This window comes from Petromyzon marinus, chromosome 1 (genome assembly GCF_048934315.1).
Source record: "Petromyzon marinus isolate PM22_M1 ecotype Great Lakes invasive population chromosome 1, UKy_Petmar_22M1.pri1.0, whole genome shotgun sequence".
NCBI lineage: Eukaryota > Metazoa > Chordata > Hyperoartia > Petromyzontiformes > Petromyzontidae > Petromyzon > Petromyzon marinus.
The window spans coordinates 32,298,007-32,318,674 of NC_133667.1; the positions used below are offsets into that span (position 1 = coordinate 32,298,007).

General features: G+C 45.0%; 1 protein-coding gene across 10 annotated transcripts in view; it reads left to right on the plus strand.

Annotated features, from left to right (window-relative positions):
• The window catches only part of LOC142924618 (uncharacterized), a 95,217-nt gene that overhangs the window by 38,168 nt on the left and 36,381 nt on the right, over positions 1-20,668 (plus strand). For all 10 annotated transcript variants that reach the window (XR_012941727.1, XR_012941725.1, XR_012941734.1 and 7 more), the window contains 2 exons: positions 5,750-5,802; positions 9,117-9,179. Coding sequence is in view for 2 of the 10 variants with exons in the window: in XM_076067175.1 (XP_075923290.1) it covers positions 5,750-5,802; positions 9,117-9,179 (116 nt within the window). In the remaining 8 variants the exon portion in view is untranslated. The remainder of the gene's footprint in view (positions 1-5,749; positions 5,803-9,116; positions 9,180-20,668) is intronic.

The window sequence follows — 20,668 nt, forward strand, 5'->3', positions numbered from 1 at the left end:
GACTCGCAAAGCCTCCGGGGCAGGATGGAGCACAAGGGGTAGGGGGTTCTCTGACCTCTCCCCCCCCCCTTCACCCCCCCCCCCCAAATTCCCCCCCTCCCTCCCTGACCCCCCTCCCCAAACCCCACCCCAGCTCCCTCCTTCCCACGGTTCGCCTCCCTCGCTAAGGCAGTGATTGCAGGGTTGACGGTAACGAGCTTCTTCAAGTGGACGATGATAGGGAGAGAGATTCACGAGAGAGCGCGCTCGCTTAGCTCTGCTGTGCCTGTGTACATGTTGGTGGGTTTGTCTACGCTGCCGTACCACTACGACTATATTACAAACACGCTATAGTTCGTGCCGTGTGTGTGTGGGGGAGTGTGGGCAGCTGTTAGGGTCCTATGTGCGGTGCAATGCGAGTTGCGGCGTGTGATGCGTTGCGCGCATTGTGCACGTGTTAGTGAGAATGTAATGACTGATTCTACCCATGTTGTGAATTTATAATTGAAATAGACACGTGTATATATATACACACACACATACACCACCTATGTATCGGGTTAAATACGTGCAGTAACAACACAATACATGCATGCAGTACGTGTTGCGTATTCGATGCTGACACAAGTGTATTTTATTACAAATAGTACACACTCACACATTCATGAATTATGGAAAAAAAAGTAATTAGTTAGCGATAGATATGAGTAACTCTATGTACTTTATGTATTAGCGTGGCCTTATACTTGCAGTGTAATACAATACGTTTATACAATGCGTCTACACGTATAATTAATAATATATGATACAAACGCACATGTAGATCTATAGCTTATATATATAAAGATAACAATGCAATGACTAACATTACATATACGTGCAACTTGATCCAGGCCTATTTAATGTGCACGTTGTATCCATGCCTACACGCGCGATCTAACCTCCTCCCCCCCCCCCCTAAAAAAAATAAAATAATCTTTAGTGTGGATAATATTGCTGGCGAAAGCCTACGAGTCAAATGATACCTCTAGTCGAATGCAAGACGTCAATACGATGCAAACGGTGTGTTATATATGATGCGTGGCAGGCCGTGAATGACTGACAATGTGACTGCTATCAAGGCCGTAGAGTCAACTTTGGGGGGGGGGGGGGGCGGACCAAATTCCAAGGTTTCTGGGGGGGGTCCCAAACCAGAAAAATATTTACATTTTTAAACTAATTTCCTGCCTAAAATATTTTAAAAAATTCACTAACACATGGGATGGACTTTTTACTTGTTTTTTTAAATTCACAATAATAATGTCTAATAGTGTACTGTATTACATTGCTCTGTTTTTACTTTTTTTTTACCATTTCTTGTTTCATTGTATGTAATGGCAGAGATTAGGGATTAATAAAGTACAACCATAACCACAATCATATAAACAGAAATCTATGCGTTGATTTATCTAAAGACAAGTCCAGATAGTGTGGCCAAGGTTTAGCAAATTGTTGTCTTTATTTACAAAGCATAACAATTATTTTTTTATCGCAATATTTGGGGGGGGGGGCATTTTGAGCATATTTGAATATTTGGGGGGGGGGATGTGTCCCCCCCAATATATATTATAATTAGGGCCTTGACTGCTAATATAACAATATGTGCAACTTTGTAAATATAGCGCTCATATGCAAATTGGGTGAAAGGTTATACGTGCGGTGATCGCCACTACACGTCAATGCAATACATTACGTGCTTATTATACACGCGGGATAAAGTACAAAATAGATATTTGTTCTCTGTAATATATTGTACACATCCACAGCGCATACATGAATTATTTAGATAACAATTACAATATTTAATATTACACACGAGTAACTATCGCTACTTTATACGTTAGTCGTCATGTGCACGTGCAGTGCAGTATTCCCACGAATACATTGGAGTGCTCTTATGCAAGGGAAATGTATTATTGTACACATGGCAAGTTGATAAATGATCATGTAAATAACATACTATTGCATAGTACAACTTCATATATGATACACACACACGGATATATCTATGTGTGGACTTCACACACTCGTGTAAGCGCATGCAGTACGTACGCCTATAGCAGCAACAATGTGTTAATATGACACTGTGTGTGATACATTGTATATTGCATGCATGTACACAGTGTAATTTATACAATTGCGTAGTGCAACTTCATATATTTACACGTGCAGCAGTTACGATGCGTTTATGCGGCACGCTTGCTCCACACGCAGTTTGTATACGAGCACCGTGTAGTATACGAGACGCTGTGGACACATTCACACACACACACAAATGCCCAGGATTCCCCCCCCCCAAAAAACACAACATGTATACCGTCATTCGCACGTATACGAGCGCACTCAATTTTAACATTACGCACCATGAGATGTAATGCACATGTCGTGAAACACTACAAATATACAACGCGCGCGCCTCTGTGTATGCGTGTACACATTTGACACGGTTGTTTCATATATATGTCAGTACATATTGCTCACATTACAATAGCGTTCAATACGATCTGCTGCGTCTATTTAATTTAAGTAGTATTCGCAATAGAATTAACATATTTGGCTATGATCCGTAACTTACGTACGCACGTGTGTGTGTAATGATGGCAAGTCGGTGTTATTTATAATGGAATTATATTACTATTTCATAACTAATGGATTTTTGTTTTCATACATAAGGCGTTATCAACTCCGGTAGTTGAGATGCAACTTTTTTAATATACAGTATATTCATAATTATTTGAATAATAATATTACATTAACGTGTGTATTGATATTAACACACGTTAATCATAATAATCAGCTATGACCATCATACTTGTTATTTTAAATTAATTTAATAAGTTTGTTATCATTATTTAAAGTACATATTCCACTTTTCAGGATACAGAATAGGCTTGCGATTTGGAATCTTGTTAATTCAAATGGTGAGTTGGTAAGCATGCAGCGTGTGCGTGACAATATGTAAAGATACATCACGAATATATATGTACACACACACGTACATGTGGGGGAGCGGTGGCGCGGTGGTTCACTCACTTGTGCTCTAAAACTCAGCGAGCTGAGTTCGATCCGGGCCACGGCTGTCGAGTGACATCGGATCAACCGGGCATGAGCTCTAACACCCTCCTAGACCAACCCACAGTGACCCGGCGTGGTGAAGTATGCTTGAGACAACCACCGTGACCGACCCGGCGGGCTCTCGTCGAGCAGTGGATAGACCACAGCTGGCGACGATGATGATTTCTTATAGCTATAGCTACACACCGCAATCACGTGACGACGCATGGTTCGTGGTTTCGCGAATCGTGACTTCATTCGGTTTCGCGACTATATATATACATACACATGTATATTTATTTGTTAAATCCTAGCAGTGCGAGCTCGGGATGAATGCCAGTATTACTTAGATAAATAATCATCTTCCATCGTCGTTATTAGTGCTGGTGTTAAGATTTTTTAGGGGCAGAGTCACAACCTAAATAACGTAAAACAATAACAGGTGATTTTCGCGTGCCAACTTGTTGCAGTACTGCTTTATTCCTCCTCCTCCTCCTTCATTTTCTTCTTCTTCTTGCAACTCACAGCGAGCCTCACAACAATCTGCGGTCGCACGCCACGTGCGCGTGCGAGCGTCGTGACGTCACTGCGCATGGGTAATTTAGCCCTTTAAACGATATGCTAATGCGGCAGGAACAGCTGCCGTTCGCTTCGCCGTATAGCGCGCCATGCTGCGCGCTGTTCACGGCCCCCACTATTATAACATTCCACGATTGATCTTTAGGGCCACAGGTAAAACGATCTGGGCAAAAGCTGTGTCGCGGGACCCTCCACCACCCGAAATATCTACACAAATTAAACCAACGCGACGATTCCTTGCGTTGCGATCGAAACGTCGTGATATTTGTATTATTTTTTTCAATGTACGTGGCTTTACCGAAAGACCCAAAGAACAAAAAAAAATTACGTATATTTTTTAGAAACTTCGAGGGAATAAAGGAGTTGACGTTTAGGCTTCGTTAACGTCGTGACGAATGTTGAATTTTAGCGAAATAATCGCCGATATCACCACCACCAACACCAAAGACAAAGATCCCGCTACGATAGCCTTAACAGACCGCTGGGGCAAGTGTTTTCAGCGAGCACCTATGGAGGCCGGAACTGCACACAAGGGGGTAGGTTTCCAGAACCACGCTCGGCCGCCTTTGTCTCCCCAGTGGCGACGTTAATACACCGCACCAGGTACTCACTTGAGGCTCCGTCTACCTAGTGGAGGCCCAGGACCGTTCCAGATAATCGTCACTAGTGTTGGTGGCCGTGAGCGGAAATCGAACTCGGGTGGCCGGGTTGTTAATGCAGTGCGCTAGCTGCTACCCTACCGCTCCCTTACATCACCACGGCTGCCACCACAAACGACAGGCACATGGCACGTGACTGTTCAATTGGGCCGCTTCGTCACACGGTGAATTGGATCCACAGTGGTTGTGGTGGTGGTGTAAAACATCGCCACTCGGGGAGACAAAGGCGATCGGGCGCGGTGCTGGCAACCCGCCCCCTCGTGTACAGTACCGTGCCGGCCTTCGTAGGTGCTGCTCGCTAAGAGCACTTGCCCTGAAATAATATTAAGGCTACACGGGGGATCTTTGGTGTCGGGGGTGAGAGAGCGTTGTCGTAGTTGGTCGGGTCTTGGACAGGTGCTGGATATCGGAGTCCTTGTGACTGTGTATTGTTATTGGCATTAGGTGGCCTGGGATTGTTGGCGTTATATGGTTGAGAGCAGTGGTTCTTTATCTCGGGAGTACCATGCACCCCCTGGGGGTGCGGGATGCTCTTTCTGGGGGTGCGAGACATGGCCAGATTTTCCTTTACAAGGTAAATCATCGGACACGCAAATTTAGCACGGGCACGTAACTACTACTTGTTACTTTGCTTCCTCAACCCCTCCGCATTCATTGACATTCGACACATCTTAACGAGTGGGAACCAAAGGGGTGCAAGGCTGCGGTAAAGATTCAGAACCACTGGTTCAGAGTTACCGCTCGTGCACCGGTACTCCATGCTGGCTCGAATGAGTACGCGCTAGAACGAATTCATTCGGTTCACTCGTCGGCTGAACGTCGCATTGAATGAACTCGCCTTTTAAATGCAATATTAATTCACGCAAATGGAGGTGCCTCGTTGATCTCTCTCTCTAAATGGATACAGTTCCACCTCAATCTCTGCATATTGTTCAGTGCGAAGCGGAGGTGAGGGGTGGAGGGCGTTGGCCGAGTTCGGCGACTGTCCGAATGACCCTGTACGAGTGACCTGACAGTGACGCAACGCACACACCAACATCACCAAAACATTCATTTTATGATTTAAAGCTTTCGTGACTGCAGGGATTCATATTCTTGGTTCTTTCGGTAAAGTCACCACGTAGAAGGGAAACAATAAAATCATACAAATATAAAACAATAAAATTCTCACGACGTTTCGACTGCAACACGAGCAATCATCATCAGCTGTGGTCTTCACACCTGGGCACTGGGCCCTCTTCACGAGGTCGTCTGTGTGCTACGAAGAAGGGCCATTGTCCGACACTCGCAAATCAAATATTTGTGTGCGAGTGACGAGCCTCTCGAATTGTGTCCGGTCATGTCGACGAGGCTTGTCGTCGCAATGGACACGCGTCAATGTGCGAGCACGTGACCAAACACGTGATTGGTTTTTTTTCTTCTTCTTCTTCGTCTTCCAGGGACGCGATTGGGAGTTCGCAGCTGTGACGACATCGTCGGGGCTGCCGACGAGGTACGAAACGCGATTTATCCCCAGAATGCACTGCACCTCTTCGCGTGCTGTATCACGAAACTCCACTGACTGACACACTCGGTTAGTCTGCTAGAGATCGTCATAAACATCAGCATAATCCATCATCATCATCGTAATCATCATCATCGTCACAATAATCATGCTCATCATTATTATCATAGTCATTATCACCGTCATCAACATCAACACGCTCATCATAATCATGATCGACACCAATACCATTATCATCAACACCATCATCGTCATTCTTATCGCCACCACCATTATAATCAAAATCATCATCATGATTCTTATCATCATCATCATCATCATCAACACAATCATCATGATTCTTTTCACCATCATCCTCATCAACACAATCATAATTTATATCGCCACCATCATCATAATGTTATTATTGCCATCATCATCAATATCGTCATCATCCTCACCATCAAATTTGATTGCGTTGCAAGGACTATGCCATGGTACTTGCTCGTGATTAATTATAATAATTATTAATATTATGGGCGATGCCGTAGTAACGCGATGACGCATGCATGCAGTCGAATCGTGACGATCACGTGCCTCTACTGCCCAACATTCACCATCAACACATCACCGCCTATTCATCATCACCATTCACCATCAACACCTTATATCCTATTCACCATCAATATTCACCATCAACACCTCACAACCTATTCATCATCAACATTCACCATCAACACCTCACTGCCTATTCATCATCAACATTCACCATCAACACCTTATATCCTATTCACCATCAACACCTCACAACCTATTCATCATCACCATTCACCATCAACACTTCACCGCCTATTCATCATCAACATTCACTATCAACACCTTATATCCTATTCACCATCAACATTCACCATCAACACATCACTGCCTATTCATCATCACCATTCACCATCAACACTTCACCGCCTATTCATCATCAACATTCACCATCAACACTTCACCGCCTATTCATCATCAACATTCACTATCAACACCTTATATCCTATTCACCATCAACATTCTCCATCAACACTTCACCGCCTATTCATCATCACCATTCACCATCGAACACCTCACAACCTATTCATCATCAACATTCACCATCAACACCTCACCGCCTATTCATCATCAACATTCACCATCAACACATCACTGCCTATTAATTATCAACATTAACCATCAACACCTTATATCCTATTCACCATCAACACCTCACAACCTATTCATCATCAACATTCACCATCAACACCTCACCGCCTATTCATCATCAACATTCACCATCAACACATCACTGCCTATTAATTATCAACATTAACCATCAACACCTTATATCCTATTCATTATCAACGTTCACCATCAACACCTAACCGCCTATCCACCATTAACATTCACCATCAACACATCACCGCCTATTCATCATCCACATTCACCATCAACACCTAACCACCTATCCACCATTAACATTCACCCACGTGCAGTGAATTGGGATAATTTGCAAACACACGTGTTTTTGACAAATCGAATTTTTATTGTTCTTAAGATCCCTCCTTTAACTGCTGTGTATACTATGTTTGTGTGTGCAAGCTGTGTGATCTAGAGCGCGTATTATATATGTCATGCATATATGGTGACGCCTAGGCGGTCTGCTGTCTATAGCCAACAGATGCATTGCATTACAGACTATTACAATTTTTATTAATATTTATCATTTATGACAATGAATTATGAAGATTCGGTTTTTTGTTCTGTTAACAAATAATTACAATTAATCACCCGGCAGAAGGCTCGCTGAGTCGTCTGTCCGTATGAATATTATCGGCATGCTATACCAAATGGCGTTAATTCATTGGCTATCATTGATACAATATATAGTAATTATATATACATTTTTACATTTTTATTTCGTTTCTGTAATGTTAACACGTGGGGTTGCCCCATTAAACCTTGAAAAAAAAATACGAGAAAACGCAGACGAAAAACTCGGCACATTTTGTCAAAGAGATGAAGCTTAAAGTAAAAAATAATAATAAATGGATAAACAATTGGTGACGTTTCGGGCAATGACCCCTTCAAGTCATTCATTGCTCTCTCTGCCAACGCGTGGATAATGGCTTGAGTAGCAGACTGTATAAATCGATGTTGTACATACAGCTGCTCGATTCCGAACTATGTCTGCTATGGAGAAGGGACATTGCCTGTAACGTTGCCTATTATATACTATGTATATATGCTTGTTCATTTTATGGGCAGTTGTTGAAAAATGTGTCGAGTCTTGGGTTTTTAGTGCGAGTGCCACCACCGGCAACTTAACAGCATCACATTTTGTATTTTAATGCAAAATGTGCCAGCAGCGTTTATTAATTAGAGAAAAATTTTTTATCGTGCACGACTGCTTACGACGCGTCGCCCGAATATGCCGAGTGGGCGGCAAGTCCCTATACCCCTTGTCTGTATGAGTGCAGTGGATCTGTGCGTGGCACGGGTATAGGGACTTCCCGCCCACCGCACGATACGTACAGCTTAAGCGTGTTCTCGTGGATACAAGTTAACGCTGTATTACTGCTAATAATTATTGATTGTATAGGCTACAATGTAAATGGAAAAAAATTCGTGCATTCAATAAGAGTTGAATTGAATATAATAACAGGGGAAAAATTATCTCGACGTTTGAAACGATGTTGCCTTATTCAAGCAAGTGTTAGAGTAATTGAGACGCATTTTGTAATTTCTTAAATATTTTAAACTATTTTATTTCAATCTGCAATGTAATTTAATCCATTATTGCGTATCTACTGTATTCTGATCACACACACACCCGAATACAAAGACAAAGAGCCCCCGTGTAGCCTTAAACAGACTGTTAGGGCAAGTGCTGTTAGCGAGCACCTATGAAGGTCGGCACGGCACACGAGGGGGTGGGTGACCAACGCCACGCCCGGCCGCCTTTGTCTCCCTAGTGGGAATGTGTACACACTCCTTTGAGGCTGAGTCGACCAAGGGGAGGCCCAGAACCGTTTCAGATAATCGTAACTTGTGTTGGTGTCCGAGATGCGGACTTTAACTCGGGTGGCCGGGTTCGTAGCGCAGCGCGCTCACCGATGCACCACCCTCCTTGAACAGCCGCGCGCACACACAAAGGCAAAGATCTCTCGAATAGTCTCCAATAGACTGTTGGGGCGAGTGCTGTTAGCGAGCGCAGACCCACGGCCTATACACCGCGAACACAAAACACGATGGATGTTTTCCCACGGTAACACACCTGCTGTTGTTGTTCCTGCTGTTGCTAGGATCGAGGGGCTTTTGGCGTCTCGCTGAAGACTTGGCTCGGAGCGGCACACCGCGGCCTGCAGGTAACGAGCTACGCGGGCCTCACGGTGGGGGGAGACGCGCACGTGCGGGGAGCGGTGGCGCAGCGGTTAGCGCGCTGCGCTACGACACCGAAGGCACGAGTTGAATTCCCGATGACGGCCAGCGAGACCTGTGACGATTATTTGAATCGGTCCTTGGCTTCTCCGAGGTCGAGGCGGCTTCAAATGAGTACCTGGAGCGATGCGTAAACATCGGTACTCGGTAAACAAAGGCGGCCGGGCGTGGTGTTCGACACCCAACCCCATCGTGTGCCGCCCCGGCATTCATAGGTGCTCGCTAACAGCACTTGCCCCAAACGTCTATTCGAGGTTATACGGGGGACCTTTGTCTTTGCGTAGGGTAAGAACAAAAGGCCTTTCTGAAGTGCGCGCACGCTCACACAATCTTCTCATCACCCTAGACCGAAATTGGAAATTCCACAATCCAATGCCGCTGCCATCTCTACTCATCGAACAGCGGGTTCTCATTATTGATTTCGTGCCACCCAGTTTAATCGACCTCAGAGATGATGATTGTTGCTACCGCTGATCATAATGTACAGTCTAAGACAATCCAACTTTAAGATTACACGATTGATGATGTTGATCACGATCATGATGATGATTATTCAACCCTGGCCGGAAATTAAACTCGTCCGATCTACGATCCTGTTAGATCGTATACAGTACTACAAACAAGATGAAGATCCCCCGTATAGCCTGTAACAGACTGTTGGGGCAAGTGCTTTTAGCGAGCACCTATGAAGGCCGGCACGGCACACAATGGAGTGGATGGCCAACACCACGCCCGGCCGCCTTTGTCTCCCTAGTGGCAATGTTTACACACCGCATTATGTACTCATTTTGATGCTACGTCGACCCTCTACAATATTACACGCACAGGATATGAACTCATTTATACCTTAGTGTGTGCTTTAGGAGAAGAAAACGAACAGACAGAATTGTTATCTCAGTGAGTTCTGAACCGGTTTTAAATACAGGTTTAAAATAAAGGACGGCGGAAATTGGCGTCTCAGATGTCCCCACGCCTCTCTCTCTCTCTCTGTGTGTTAAAACAATTAGGCGAGACATGTACGGCTTGGTGCTGGCAACACCACGCCGTGACCGGGCTGTTCGTAAGTTTGTTGGGGTGAGATCGCGGCAATATAAAAAAATGTGTCGTTAAGCTCGCCACCACCCGACACGGCCAATTCGTAAGGTTTGTCACGTGAACAGAACGTGCCAATTCGTTACTGCTACAGAACACCCGTTGTGTGTTGGAGAGCAAATCCACAGCATTCACAATCTCGAGTACGACGTTTCGCCAGTAATTACAACGGGCGTCATCAGGCGGGGAGCCAGATGTTGGTCGCGAAAGCCTCCGTGTGTTAAACCTTCGTAGGTGTGTGCTCCCAGCACTTGCCCCCCTACAACCCGCGTAAGGCTACACGGGGGACCTTTGTCTCTGGATCATCATTACGTATGCGCGTGATGTGTAGTATTGCGTGTATAGGCATACGTGTGCATATATGGGATGTTTGTGCGTGTACGTGTGCGTTTACAGGTGTGTGTGTGTGATGTGGTTTTTAATGAGTTTGCCGTGCATTCAAGTGTAGGTCGTGCATGTGCGCACGTTTGTGTATACTGTATGCGTATTTGTTTGAGTCTTGTGTATGTGTGCGACGTGTTACTTGTATGTGTGTAGATGTGTATGTGTATGGTTGACTACGTACGGGATGGAAGACGTGCAATATACATACACGAACCCGGCCACCCGAGTTCGATTCCAGCTCACGGTGACCAACACCAGTGACGATTATCTGCACCTCCGTCTCGTGTCTCCCAGAGGTTGACTCAGCCTCTAAATGAGTTACCTGGTGCTGTGCGTAAACATCGCCATTTGGGAGACAAAAGCGGCCGGATGCTCGCTAACAACACTTGCCCCAACAGTCTGTCGAAGGCTGTACGTGGAATCTGCGTCATTCTACCCGCGTGTATGAAATGTGGATCTTCGCGTCTGTGTTTCTGCGCGATTTGTGCGCGCGTGAGAGTTGTGCTGCGCGGTTTGTGTGCACACTGCGAGCGCGGTTGAGCGGTGGCATTGTGGTGAGCGCACTGAAACCACACAGACGACCAGGCGACTACGATTCCCGGCCACGGATAAATACGCGGCGAGCGATGTACCCGAACAGGTTTAAGGGGCTTCGCCTCGCTGCGTCTCAGTCTTAAATGAGTATCTGGTGCAGTGTGTGTGTGTGCGTGTGTGTGTAAACACTGGGGAGACAAAGGCGGCCGGCCGTGGGTTTCTGTCGATACACCATTCCCTCGTGTGATTTACCGGTCGTGGAAGGAAACACGCGGAATGCATATTTGTATTTTCGCGATTGTTGTACTATACAAACACACATACCATATAGGGCTTTCGACATCGTACATTCATCAATGGGCGGTGGCGCAGTGGTTAGCGCTTCGCACTGCTCAACTTCGTCGATATTACTCAGAAAACACATGGGGAGGCCTCCATCCAGCAGTGTATTGACAACGGACTGTAATTTAAAAAAAACCGCACGTAATTTCACTCATTCGACTGACACGGAACCCACCTTCCAAAGCCGTGTGTAATAGCACAACATGAGTCACGTTTATTCCGTGCAATGCACCCTGCAGTATCCCCGGAACTCGTTCAATATTCGTGATACGATAGTAAAATAGACAAATGTCTTAAATGCTCCAGAGATTGGCTGTTTTTATTTCTCTCCTTCCGCGGCGATTTAAAAATAAGTAAAAAAAAAAATCTGTTGACGTCAGAGAAATTGGTTGTGAACCGACAAAGATGGGGAGCGGTGGGGCAGTGGTTAGCGCAGCCTCACCCCTGTCCCCCCCCCCCCCTTCCCCAACCCGCTCTGACTAGCGTGGTGAAGTATGGTCGAACAGCTCCCACGACCGACACGCAGCTTTCATCCAGCAGTGGATTGATAAAGAACTGTGAACGATTATCGTGTTATAACGCACGCACAAACACAATGTGTTAGTACGTTTGGGTGTGTTTATACGTACACACACACGTAATGATACGTATACACTACACAGGCTGTTGGGGAAAGTGCTGTTAGCGAGCACCTATTAAGGCCAGAACGTGACACGAGGGGTTGTGCCCAGCGCCGCGCCCGGCCGCCTTTGTCTCCCCAGTGGCGATGTTTACACACCGCACCAGGTACTCATTTGAGGCCGAGTCGACCTAGGCAAGGCCCGGGACCGGCTCACAAAATCCTCACTGGTGTTGGTTACCGTGAGAGGGAATCGAACCCGTCGGTCGCCGGGTTCGTAGCGCGGCGCGCTATCTGCTCCACTACCGCTCCCCCACCCTATGCACGGTCCCATCACACGCGACCCATGGCCTATGCAGGACAACGCATCACGTTCTCGGTACATGGCGAGGAGCTGCCAATCCACGCTGCTCCTGTCGCACGCGTGGTTGGGGCCGCGTCGCCCATCGCGCCGATGGACATCTGTTGAAAGCCAAGAGCTTCGGAGGCTATCGGATTCCTCCAGTATGAATACATTTGATTCTGATTCTAACTCGAAAAAAAAAAGATTCCCTGGGACGCGAAGGCTTACTCGAGGGACCCAGATGTTGTGAGTCCCACACGCGCAGCTGAGAGGTCCTTCATCGGGGTTAGGACAAACATGCACGCTGAAAATGAGTCTGCAGACTCGTTGAATATGTTCGTAATATTATTGATATTGTTGTTGAGTGTTTCTTTCTTCCTAATTTTTGCACTTTGCTTTCTTCACATTGTATCGTGTTAATGTGTTTTTTTGTTGTATGTAAAATGTTGTGAAAGTAGAGTGCTCTTTCATCGTTTCTTGTCCTGTAGCCCACGAGGTTCGCCCTCTTGCATGGCTCTCAATGGGCGCAATGTAATCTCGTGGTTAAATAAAGGGCACTGCAGCAGCAACGCCAACAACAGCAGCAACAGCAGCAACAGCGCATATCGAAATTCGTGAAGTGTCCACCCCCCCCCGTGTTGACACGAGAACAATTGTACGGTGCTCAGCATCAGCAATGATCTATCCACTGCTAGATGAACGACTTTCCCAACACGTCGCAAATCTCTCACGGTCCGATGCCATTCCAGCAGCTAAGCACACGACAGGCGATCTCATCGCTGTACTTTCGAACACAGTGTCACTCATTTGACTGCCGTTCCGTAGCTACACTCGACCACCGACCATCATCATCACCACCACCACCGTAATCGTCTGAGTAAATCAGTCGGTGTATAGAGTACAGAATCAGAATATGTATTCGTATAGTCGCACCGATCCATCATTCCCCCAAACACACGAATGATTTGGGGATGCTACTCTACTACGACTACATTGACAGTTGTGCACATAACAATAACATCAACAACAAACAGCAAATTCAACCTTCCCGTCAATAACACCGCGGGCGTTAAACGGACGACTCTATTTACAAGGCGACGTTTCGGGCAATGACCTCTTTTCGTTATTGCGTCGCCGTTGCACGACGCTATCCCCATAGCAGCGGGGAGTGAAGCAAACGGGGCTGCCTGTGCTGTGCTTGACCCCGTGCTGTGCTTGAGCCGCACAGGGCAAGCTGCCATTAGGGGGGGGTCCCCCTATGAAGCTAAAAAAGGAAATAAAATAAAACACACTGCGGCTCCACAAAACTTTAGTTAGATAGTGGGTGCGATATGAATGCGGGCATAATTTTTATAATTATTATTTGATGCGGGATATAGATCGTTGATCGTGTGGACCAAAGTGAATATCTATTTTCCCCCAGGGAAATGTAACTTCCGACGCAAATAAACTTAACAAATTTGTACCAAAAAAAACCACGTACCTTGTGTTATGACGAAGGGTCATTGCCTGAAACGTCGCCTATTATATTGCGTGTCATTCTAAGGTCATAGTTTAATTGATGAACATGTTGAATTAATGTATGTTTTGTTCATTGTTGCTTGTGCAACACTGCCAACGTAGCAGCAGCAAAAGATTGTTTAAATGTAAATACACAAGTGCGTATGGTACGTGGTTTTATTTATAGTCCGTGACTGCATCGCCTTGTTGCGTGGAATTCTCCTCGACTAATAATTATATTTTTTTGTCAATAAATAGCAATGAACAGTTTGTACTGTAAAATACATCATACACATACGGCGTTTTATCAGGTCACACTTGCTGCCACGGATAAACACGTTCGCATGACCTACTTTATTTAAAATAAAGTGTGAATGTATTCAAGTTATATATGTAGTATACATGTACAGGTTGTGTTTACGTGGCAAATACGCTCGAGGACGATGCACAAACCGCGTGATCGACGATCGCCAATCACCATGAGCTTCGATCTCGTACTACTCATCCCCTGGAGACTTTTCCGATCCAGCAAACATCCATGGACGTTGCGTTAGAATCAATACTGGAAGTCGCTAAGCGGGCTTGATCCTTGTTGGCGGTACAAAGGCTTGATGGGACGCTTCCGTGGCTGGTGACTCGAAGTCAGCTCGCCGTGATTCGTAGACTCACTCACACGTAAAGACGTGTTCTGATGTAGCGCGTGCAAGTGCGCTAAGTGGCCATCCATTTAGTAGGTACGCAAACATCTGTCAAAACTTTACCCCTCCCCGTACGCACGCGTATTTTTTAACCCCCCCCCCCACCTGCGTACGTACGCCTGACGCACCCACCCCCCCGAATCATATAAAACGGCCGATATTTAATCCACGCAGAAACGATCAAGGATTAATAATATTAACGTGATTCATATTCTTGGTTCTTTCGGTAAAGTCACGTTGAAGGGAAACAATAAAATAATAAAATATATATAACAATATCTAATATATTATATAAAAGAATATCTAATATATATTTTATTATTTTATTGTTTCCCTTCAACGTGACTTTACCGAAAGAACCAAGAATATGAATCACTGCAGTCACGAAAGCTTTAAATCAAAATTTAAATATTAACGTGTTTAAGCAAACAGATAGTCCACCGCCTGACTATCTAACTCATTTGAAGGCCAACGTAGACAATTCTATATTTGAAGTTTTCGTGACTGCAAGGATCCATACTCTTTGGTTCTTTCGTTAAAGTCACGTAGTAGGTATAAAAATAAATGAAAAATAAATTAAATCACGACGTTTCGGACGCAACACAAGCGTCCGTCTTTCAGGTGGCAACAACCACGCTGGTTTTGTTTTTGCTGTTGTTGTCCCACCTGATGACGGACGCTCGTGTTGCGTCCGAAACGTCGTGATTTAATCAATTTATTATTTACTTTTCACCCACGTGACTTTACCGAAAGAACCAAAGAGGAATGTAGACAAATTATTATCGAGGCTTCACCCCCCCCTCCCCCCCCCCGTTTCCTATGCGTACGGGCATTGTCAGTAGACCCCCTCCCCCATACGCAAGCGTACGCATTTGGGTTAACCCCCCAACTCCATGCGTACGGACTAAGTGGATGGCATCTAAGCCAGAGCGCCACCGCTCCTCCACGCCCGCTCACCGTCTTTATTTGTAGCGGACGCTGTTGAATGTTTCTCAATGTATGTAACCCTTAAACAAGAACGTGCCACGATAGTAAGACCACTTGTTCACAAGGCACGGAGATATGTTTTTAGTCGTTTAAACACAAGAGACTTGAGATTAAATAGTTTTTTTATCCAGAGACCTGGGTTTCGATAACGTAACCTTAAGACCCGGGTTTAAGTAAATAAAAACCAAAACTACAAAATGTTAAATAAAGAGAGTAGGGGGAAGCAGACATGGGATAAAAATCGGTAATACAACCTAAATACGTATACTTGTGAAAACGCACGGATAATTTAAATCCATAAACTACAGGAAATATGTAACATATTTTAAAGCACGCGCCTATACCCGCTCAGTAAAGAAGTGTAGCCAGTTGCATCAAGTTAATGTTTCGATTTAAAGCTTTTCGTGACTGCAGGGATTCATATTCTTGGTTCTTTCGGGAAAGTCACGTAGAAGGGAAATAATAAAATAAAACATATAAAACAATATTATATATATTTTTTCAAATAAAACATAAAATTATTATATAAAAAATTAAGATAAAACGTAATATTATTATATAATAAAATAAAAAATATAAACCTTATATTACATAATAAAATAATAAAAATAAAACAATTACCTTGGATTGCGAGCATAATTCCTTCCGGAAACGTGTTTGTAATCCAAAGCAATCGTATATCAAAGCACTCGCTCGTTAATCAGGTGTGATCACGTGACGCTCGGCAGACACAGCGTATACGGTACCGCTCGTATCGCAAGACCCTCGCTCGTTTATCAAATTAATATTTATTTACAAATTTTGCTCGTCTTGCAAAACACTCGCAGACCGAGTTACTCGCAATCCAAGGTTTTACCGTATTATGTTTTATATGTTTATCATTATTTTATTATTTCCCTTCTACGTGACTTTACCGAAAGAAGCAAGAATATGAGTGCATGTTCTTTCCTTAAGTGAAACATCCCCCCCCCATAAGTCCGCGCGCTCATCTGCATCGCGAACTTAGGGGCTTCGAATGAGTAGCAGGTGATGGAGTTCATGCGTGCCGACCACAGGAATCTAAAGAGCTGTGATGCCGTCCCCAAATTGTGACTCACGCGCGTGGTGTTACTTGCACGCGTGCGGGACTTCAATTGTCGTGGCGGTTAACTCTGTGGAAGCTGTTCGATTGTCTTCCAATATTATACGCATATACTGTATGCGTACAGGTCTCACCCCGCTCCATGCTGATTCGGTTTGTGCTATTTCGCGCTGTATATACGGCGAAGTTATCACCACCCAATTATTCGCTATATGCGGTTTGACAACACTGCGTGTACTGTTTGTGTACCGTGTGTACTGTGTGTGTATACTGTGTGTACTGTGTGTGTACTGTGTGTACTGTGTGTGTGCACTGTGTATACTGTGTGTACTGTGTGTGTAATGTATGTGTGTACTGTATGTGTGTACTGTGTATGTACTGTGTATACTTAGTACTGTGTGTACTGTGTATACTTAGTACTGTGTGTACTGTGTATACTTAGTACTGTGTGTGTACTGTGTGTGTACTGTGTATACTGTGTGTGTACTGTGTATACTGTGTATGTGTACTGTATGTGTGTACTGTATATGTGTGCTGTGTATGTGCTGTGTATGTGCTGTGTGTGTACTGTGTGTGTACAATGCGCGCTACTCGGCAGGCAGCTGTATATCCTCTACACTTGTTATACATACACACACATATATAGCAAAACGAGTATGCGATAGCTTTGTCCGCTTTCTATCGGCTTTAGTGTCACACTCCACAAACGTCGATTTACCTTGTTCACTGACGGCGTGGATAAACCTGTACGTGTCATTGTCGCTGTGGTAGTAGTAATAATAATGATGATAATTTTAGTAATAAATATCTGATTCTTCTCGCCCTTCTAAAAATATATATTTTAATATATATGCAGGGTGGCCCAAAAGCCAGGACACACCAGAGGGTTATTTAATTTATTTTAACGTTTGCACGACAAAAGTTTAATTGTTTATTTTTGAAGTTAATATTTCAGCTATGATTATCATTATTACGTTTTTTTATCTTCTTGAATTAAGACAACACAACATAATTGATGAATGTCCACAGATGACGCAGCTGTAAGCTTAAAAACACAACAAGGTCCTTGATTCATTTGTAAAGAGAATGTATGCGTTAATGTAAATGAAAGGAAATTTTAAGACTTGTTAAAATAAGTTAAACAGCCCTTGTGTGTGATTTTTTAAATTAAATAAAATAAACCTACGCGTCCCGACTTTTGGGCCACCCTGTATAATTCCCGTTCTTTCAATTGTGAATGTCGACAGTTTGTAACGTGATTAAATGGAGCACATTATTCACGAACAATACACCAAATTCATCACCATCGTCACCATCGTCGTCATCATCACCATCGTCACTAATTACCATCGCTATCACGAGCCACGGTCTATCTACTGCTGGATGAAGGCTCCCCCCCCCTCCAATTCCCCACGCCATCGCTATTCTCTCACGCTCGTGCAGCGAGAACTCACCAAGATCTATCTCAAAAGGGAAGGATAGATTCCATCGCTCCATCTCCGCAGTGGGTCACATCCTCTCTGGCGTGTTGTTTCATCCTCCTCATGCGCTGCCATTCTGTAACCAGTCTCCTCCCGTCGTGAAGAAATCACGTCCAAGCCCACAGTCACTTTATTGAAGTCCACGGTGGGTTTATCTTTGGGCGCCGTGGTAGCAAGATGTCAGAATGAAGAATCTGATGTATATTTGGAGTTTGCACGTCTCTTTCCACATTTAGAATCATGCGTTTAGATATTTGGCTGCTATAAATGTCCACGTGATAAGCCACTTCGTTGAGATATCATTTGTGGCCAGGTCGCTTCTGAGAAAGAGCTATATAGCTCAGTGGGCCTTACCTGGTAAGATAAAAATAGTTTAGTTTAAAGTGCCAATTTAACGTCACTAATTTCTGAGTCTACCTACTGCGATGTAGTAACAGTGGTGGTGATACACCACCACCACCACACACCACTACCACACACACCACCACCACACACCACCACACACCACCACCACCACACACCACCACCACTACCACACACACCACCACCTCCACATACACACCATCACCACACACCACCACTACCACACACACCACCACCCCCCCCCCCCCACACACTACCACCACACACCACCACCACACACCACTACCACACACACCACCACCAGCCCCACACACACACCACCACCATGACACACACCACCACCCCCCCACACACACACACCACCACCCCCCCCCCCCACACACACCACCACCCCACACACACACCACCACCACCACCACACACACCACCACCACACACCACCACCACACACACCACCACACACCACCACCACTACCACACACACCACCACTACCACACACACCACCACACACACCACTCCCACACACACCACCACCACCCCCTCCCCCACATCCACCACCACCGCCCCCCCCCCTCTTAAGCTGGAAAGTATAAAGACCTTCCTAGCAAGGATTTAGGATTTGAAACTGACTTTTGAATCTGCAATATATCGAGATAATTGTCGACAATTGCGTCGAGTATTATTCTAATCCTATTGGATTTGCGCGCGCGTGCGTGTATCGTGTTAAGTAAAGTGTAAGCGACGAGTCTCTCGAACCTTAACAAAGGGCCATAGCCCGAAACGTCGCCTATTATAAATACGGCTATTTATCTGTTTTTTTTTCAGGCAGTGTTGTTGTCGAGTTAGATTCATTCTCTCAACGTGAAGAATTTGCAACGCGTTGAGAATTTGAACAACAGTGAGTCTCCAGTCTCCTTGACAGGAGGCGTCTTGCCCTGCACGTTTGACCAGTTTATCTGTGGCCACGCTTATCGCTGTTTACTAACACGGCAGTATCACGATTCGCATGTTGTTGTTGTACAACATCGTTACCATATTGTCCGGATTGTAAGGCGCTTCGGAGAGTAAGACGCACCTCACAAACTTGTTCCCGTTGTCCATGCAAGGTATACAGATTACAAATCTAGAGTTACACGCATACTCGATATATATAAAACCTGGAGAAAAAGATCCCCTGTATAGCCTGTGACATACTGTTAAGGCAAGTGCTGTTAGCGAGCATCTATGAAGGCTGGCAAAGGCACACGAGGGGGTGGGTGGCCATCACCACGCTCGGTCGCCTTTGTCTCCCTCGTAGCGATGTTTTCACAACGCACCAGGTACTCATTTGAGGCTGAGTCCACCTAGGGGAGGCCCAGGACCGGTTCAGATAATCGTCACCGGTGTTGGCCGTGGGCGGGAATCGAGCTCGGGTCGCCTGGTTCGTAGCGCAGCGCGCTAACCGCTACACCACCGCTCCCCATATACACAAACACACTCGTTCCGGATTATAAGACGCACCCCCTAACACTTGCTTTAATTTGCTCGGGAAACGAGCGCGCCTTATCATGCGGTGGTGAACTCGGTCATTCAAACGACGTTGCAGTGCATAATAGAGGTTGTCTGGGTTAGATCGCGTAAATATATAAATGTGTCGTTAAACCCGCCACCACCCGACACAGCCAACTAGTAAGGGTTGTCACGTAAACAGAACGTGGCCAATTCGTCACTAGTACAGCACAAAGGTTGTATATTGGAGAGCCAAGCCACAACATTTACACTACGTTGCAGTATTAATCTAAATTACAGTGCTGCGTTGTGGGTGATCTAACGAACGTCTTTAGAACGTATATCGGTTGCGACGGAGAAACATTGTTATTTTGCCAAGGCCTTTGATGATTCGTTCATGTTCACCGCCTACTTAATCTCACAGGATGGGCCATTGTATCATTCCAGAAAATTAGCAATCCTATATTCTATGGTTCTTTCGGTAAAGTCACGTTGATAGAAAA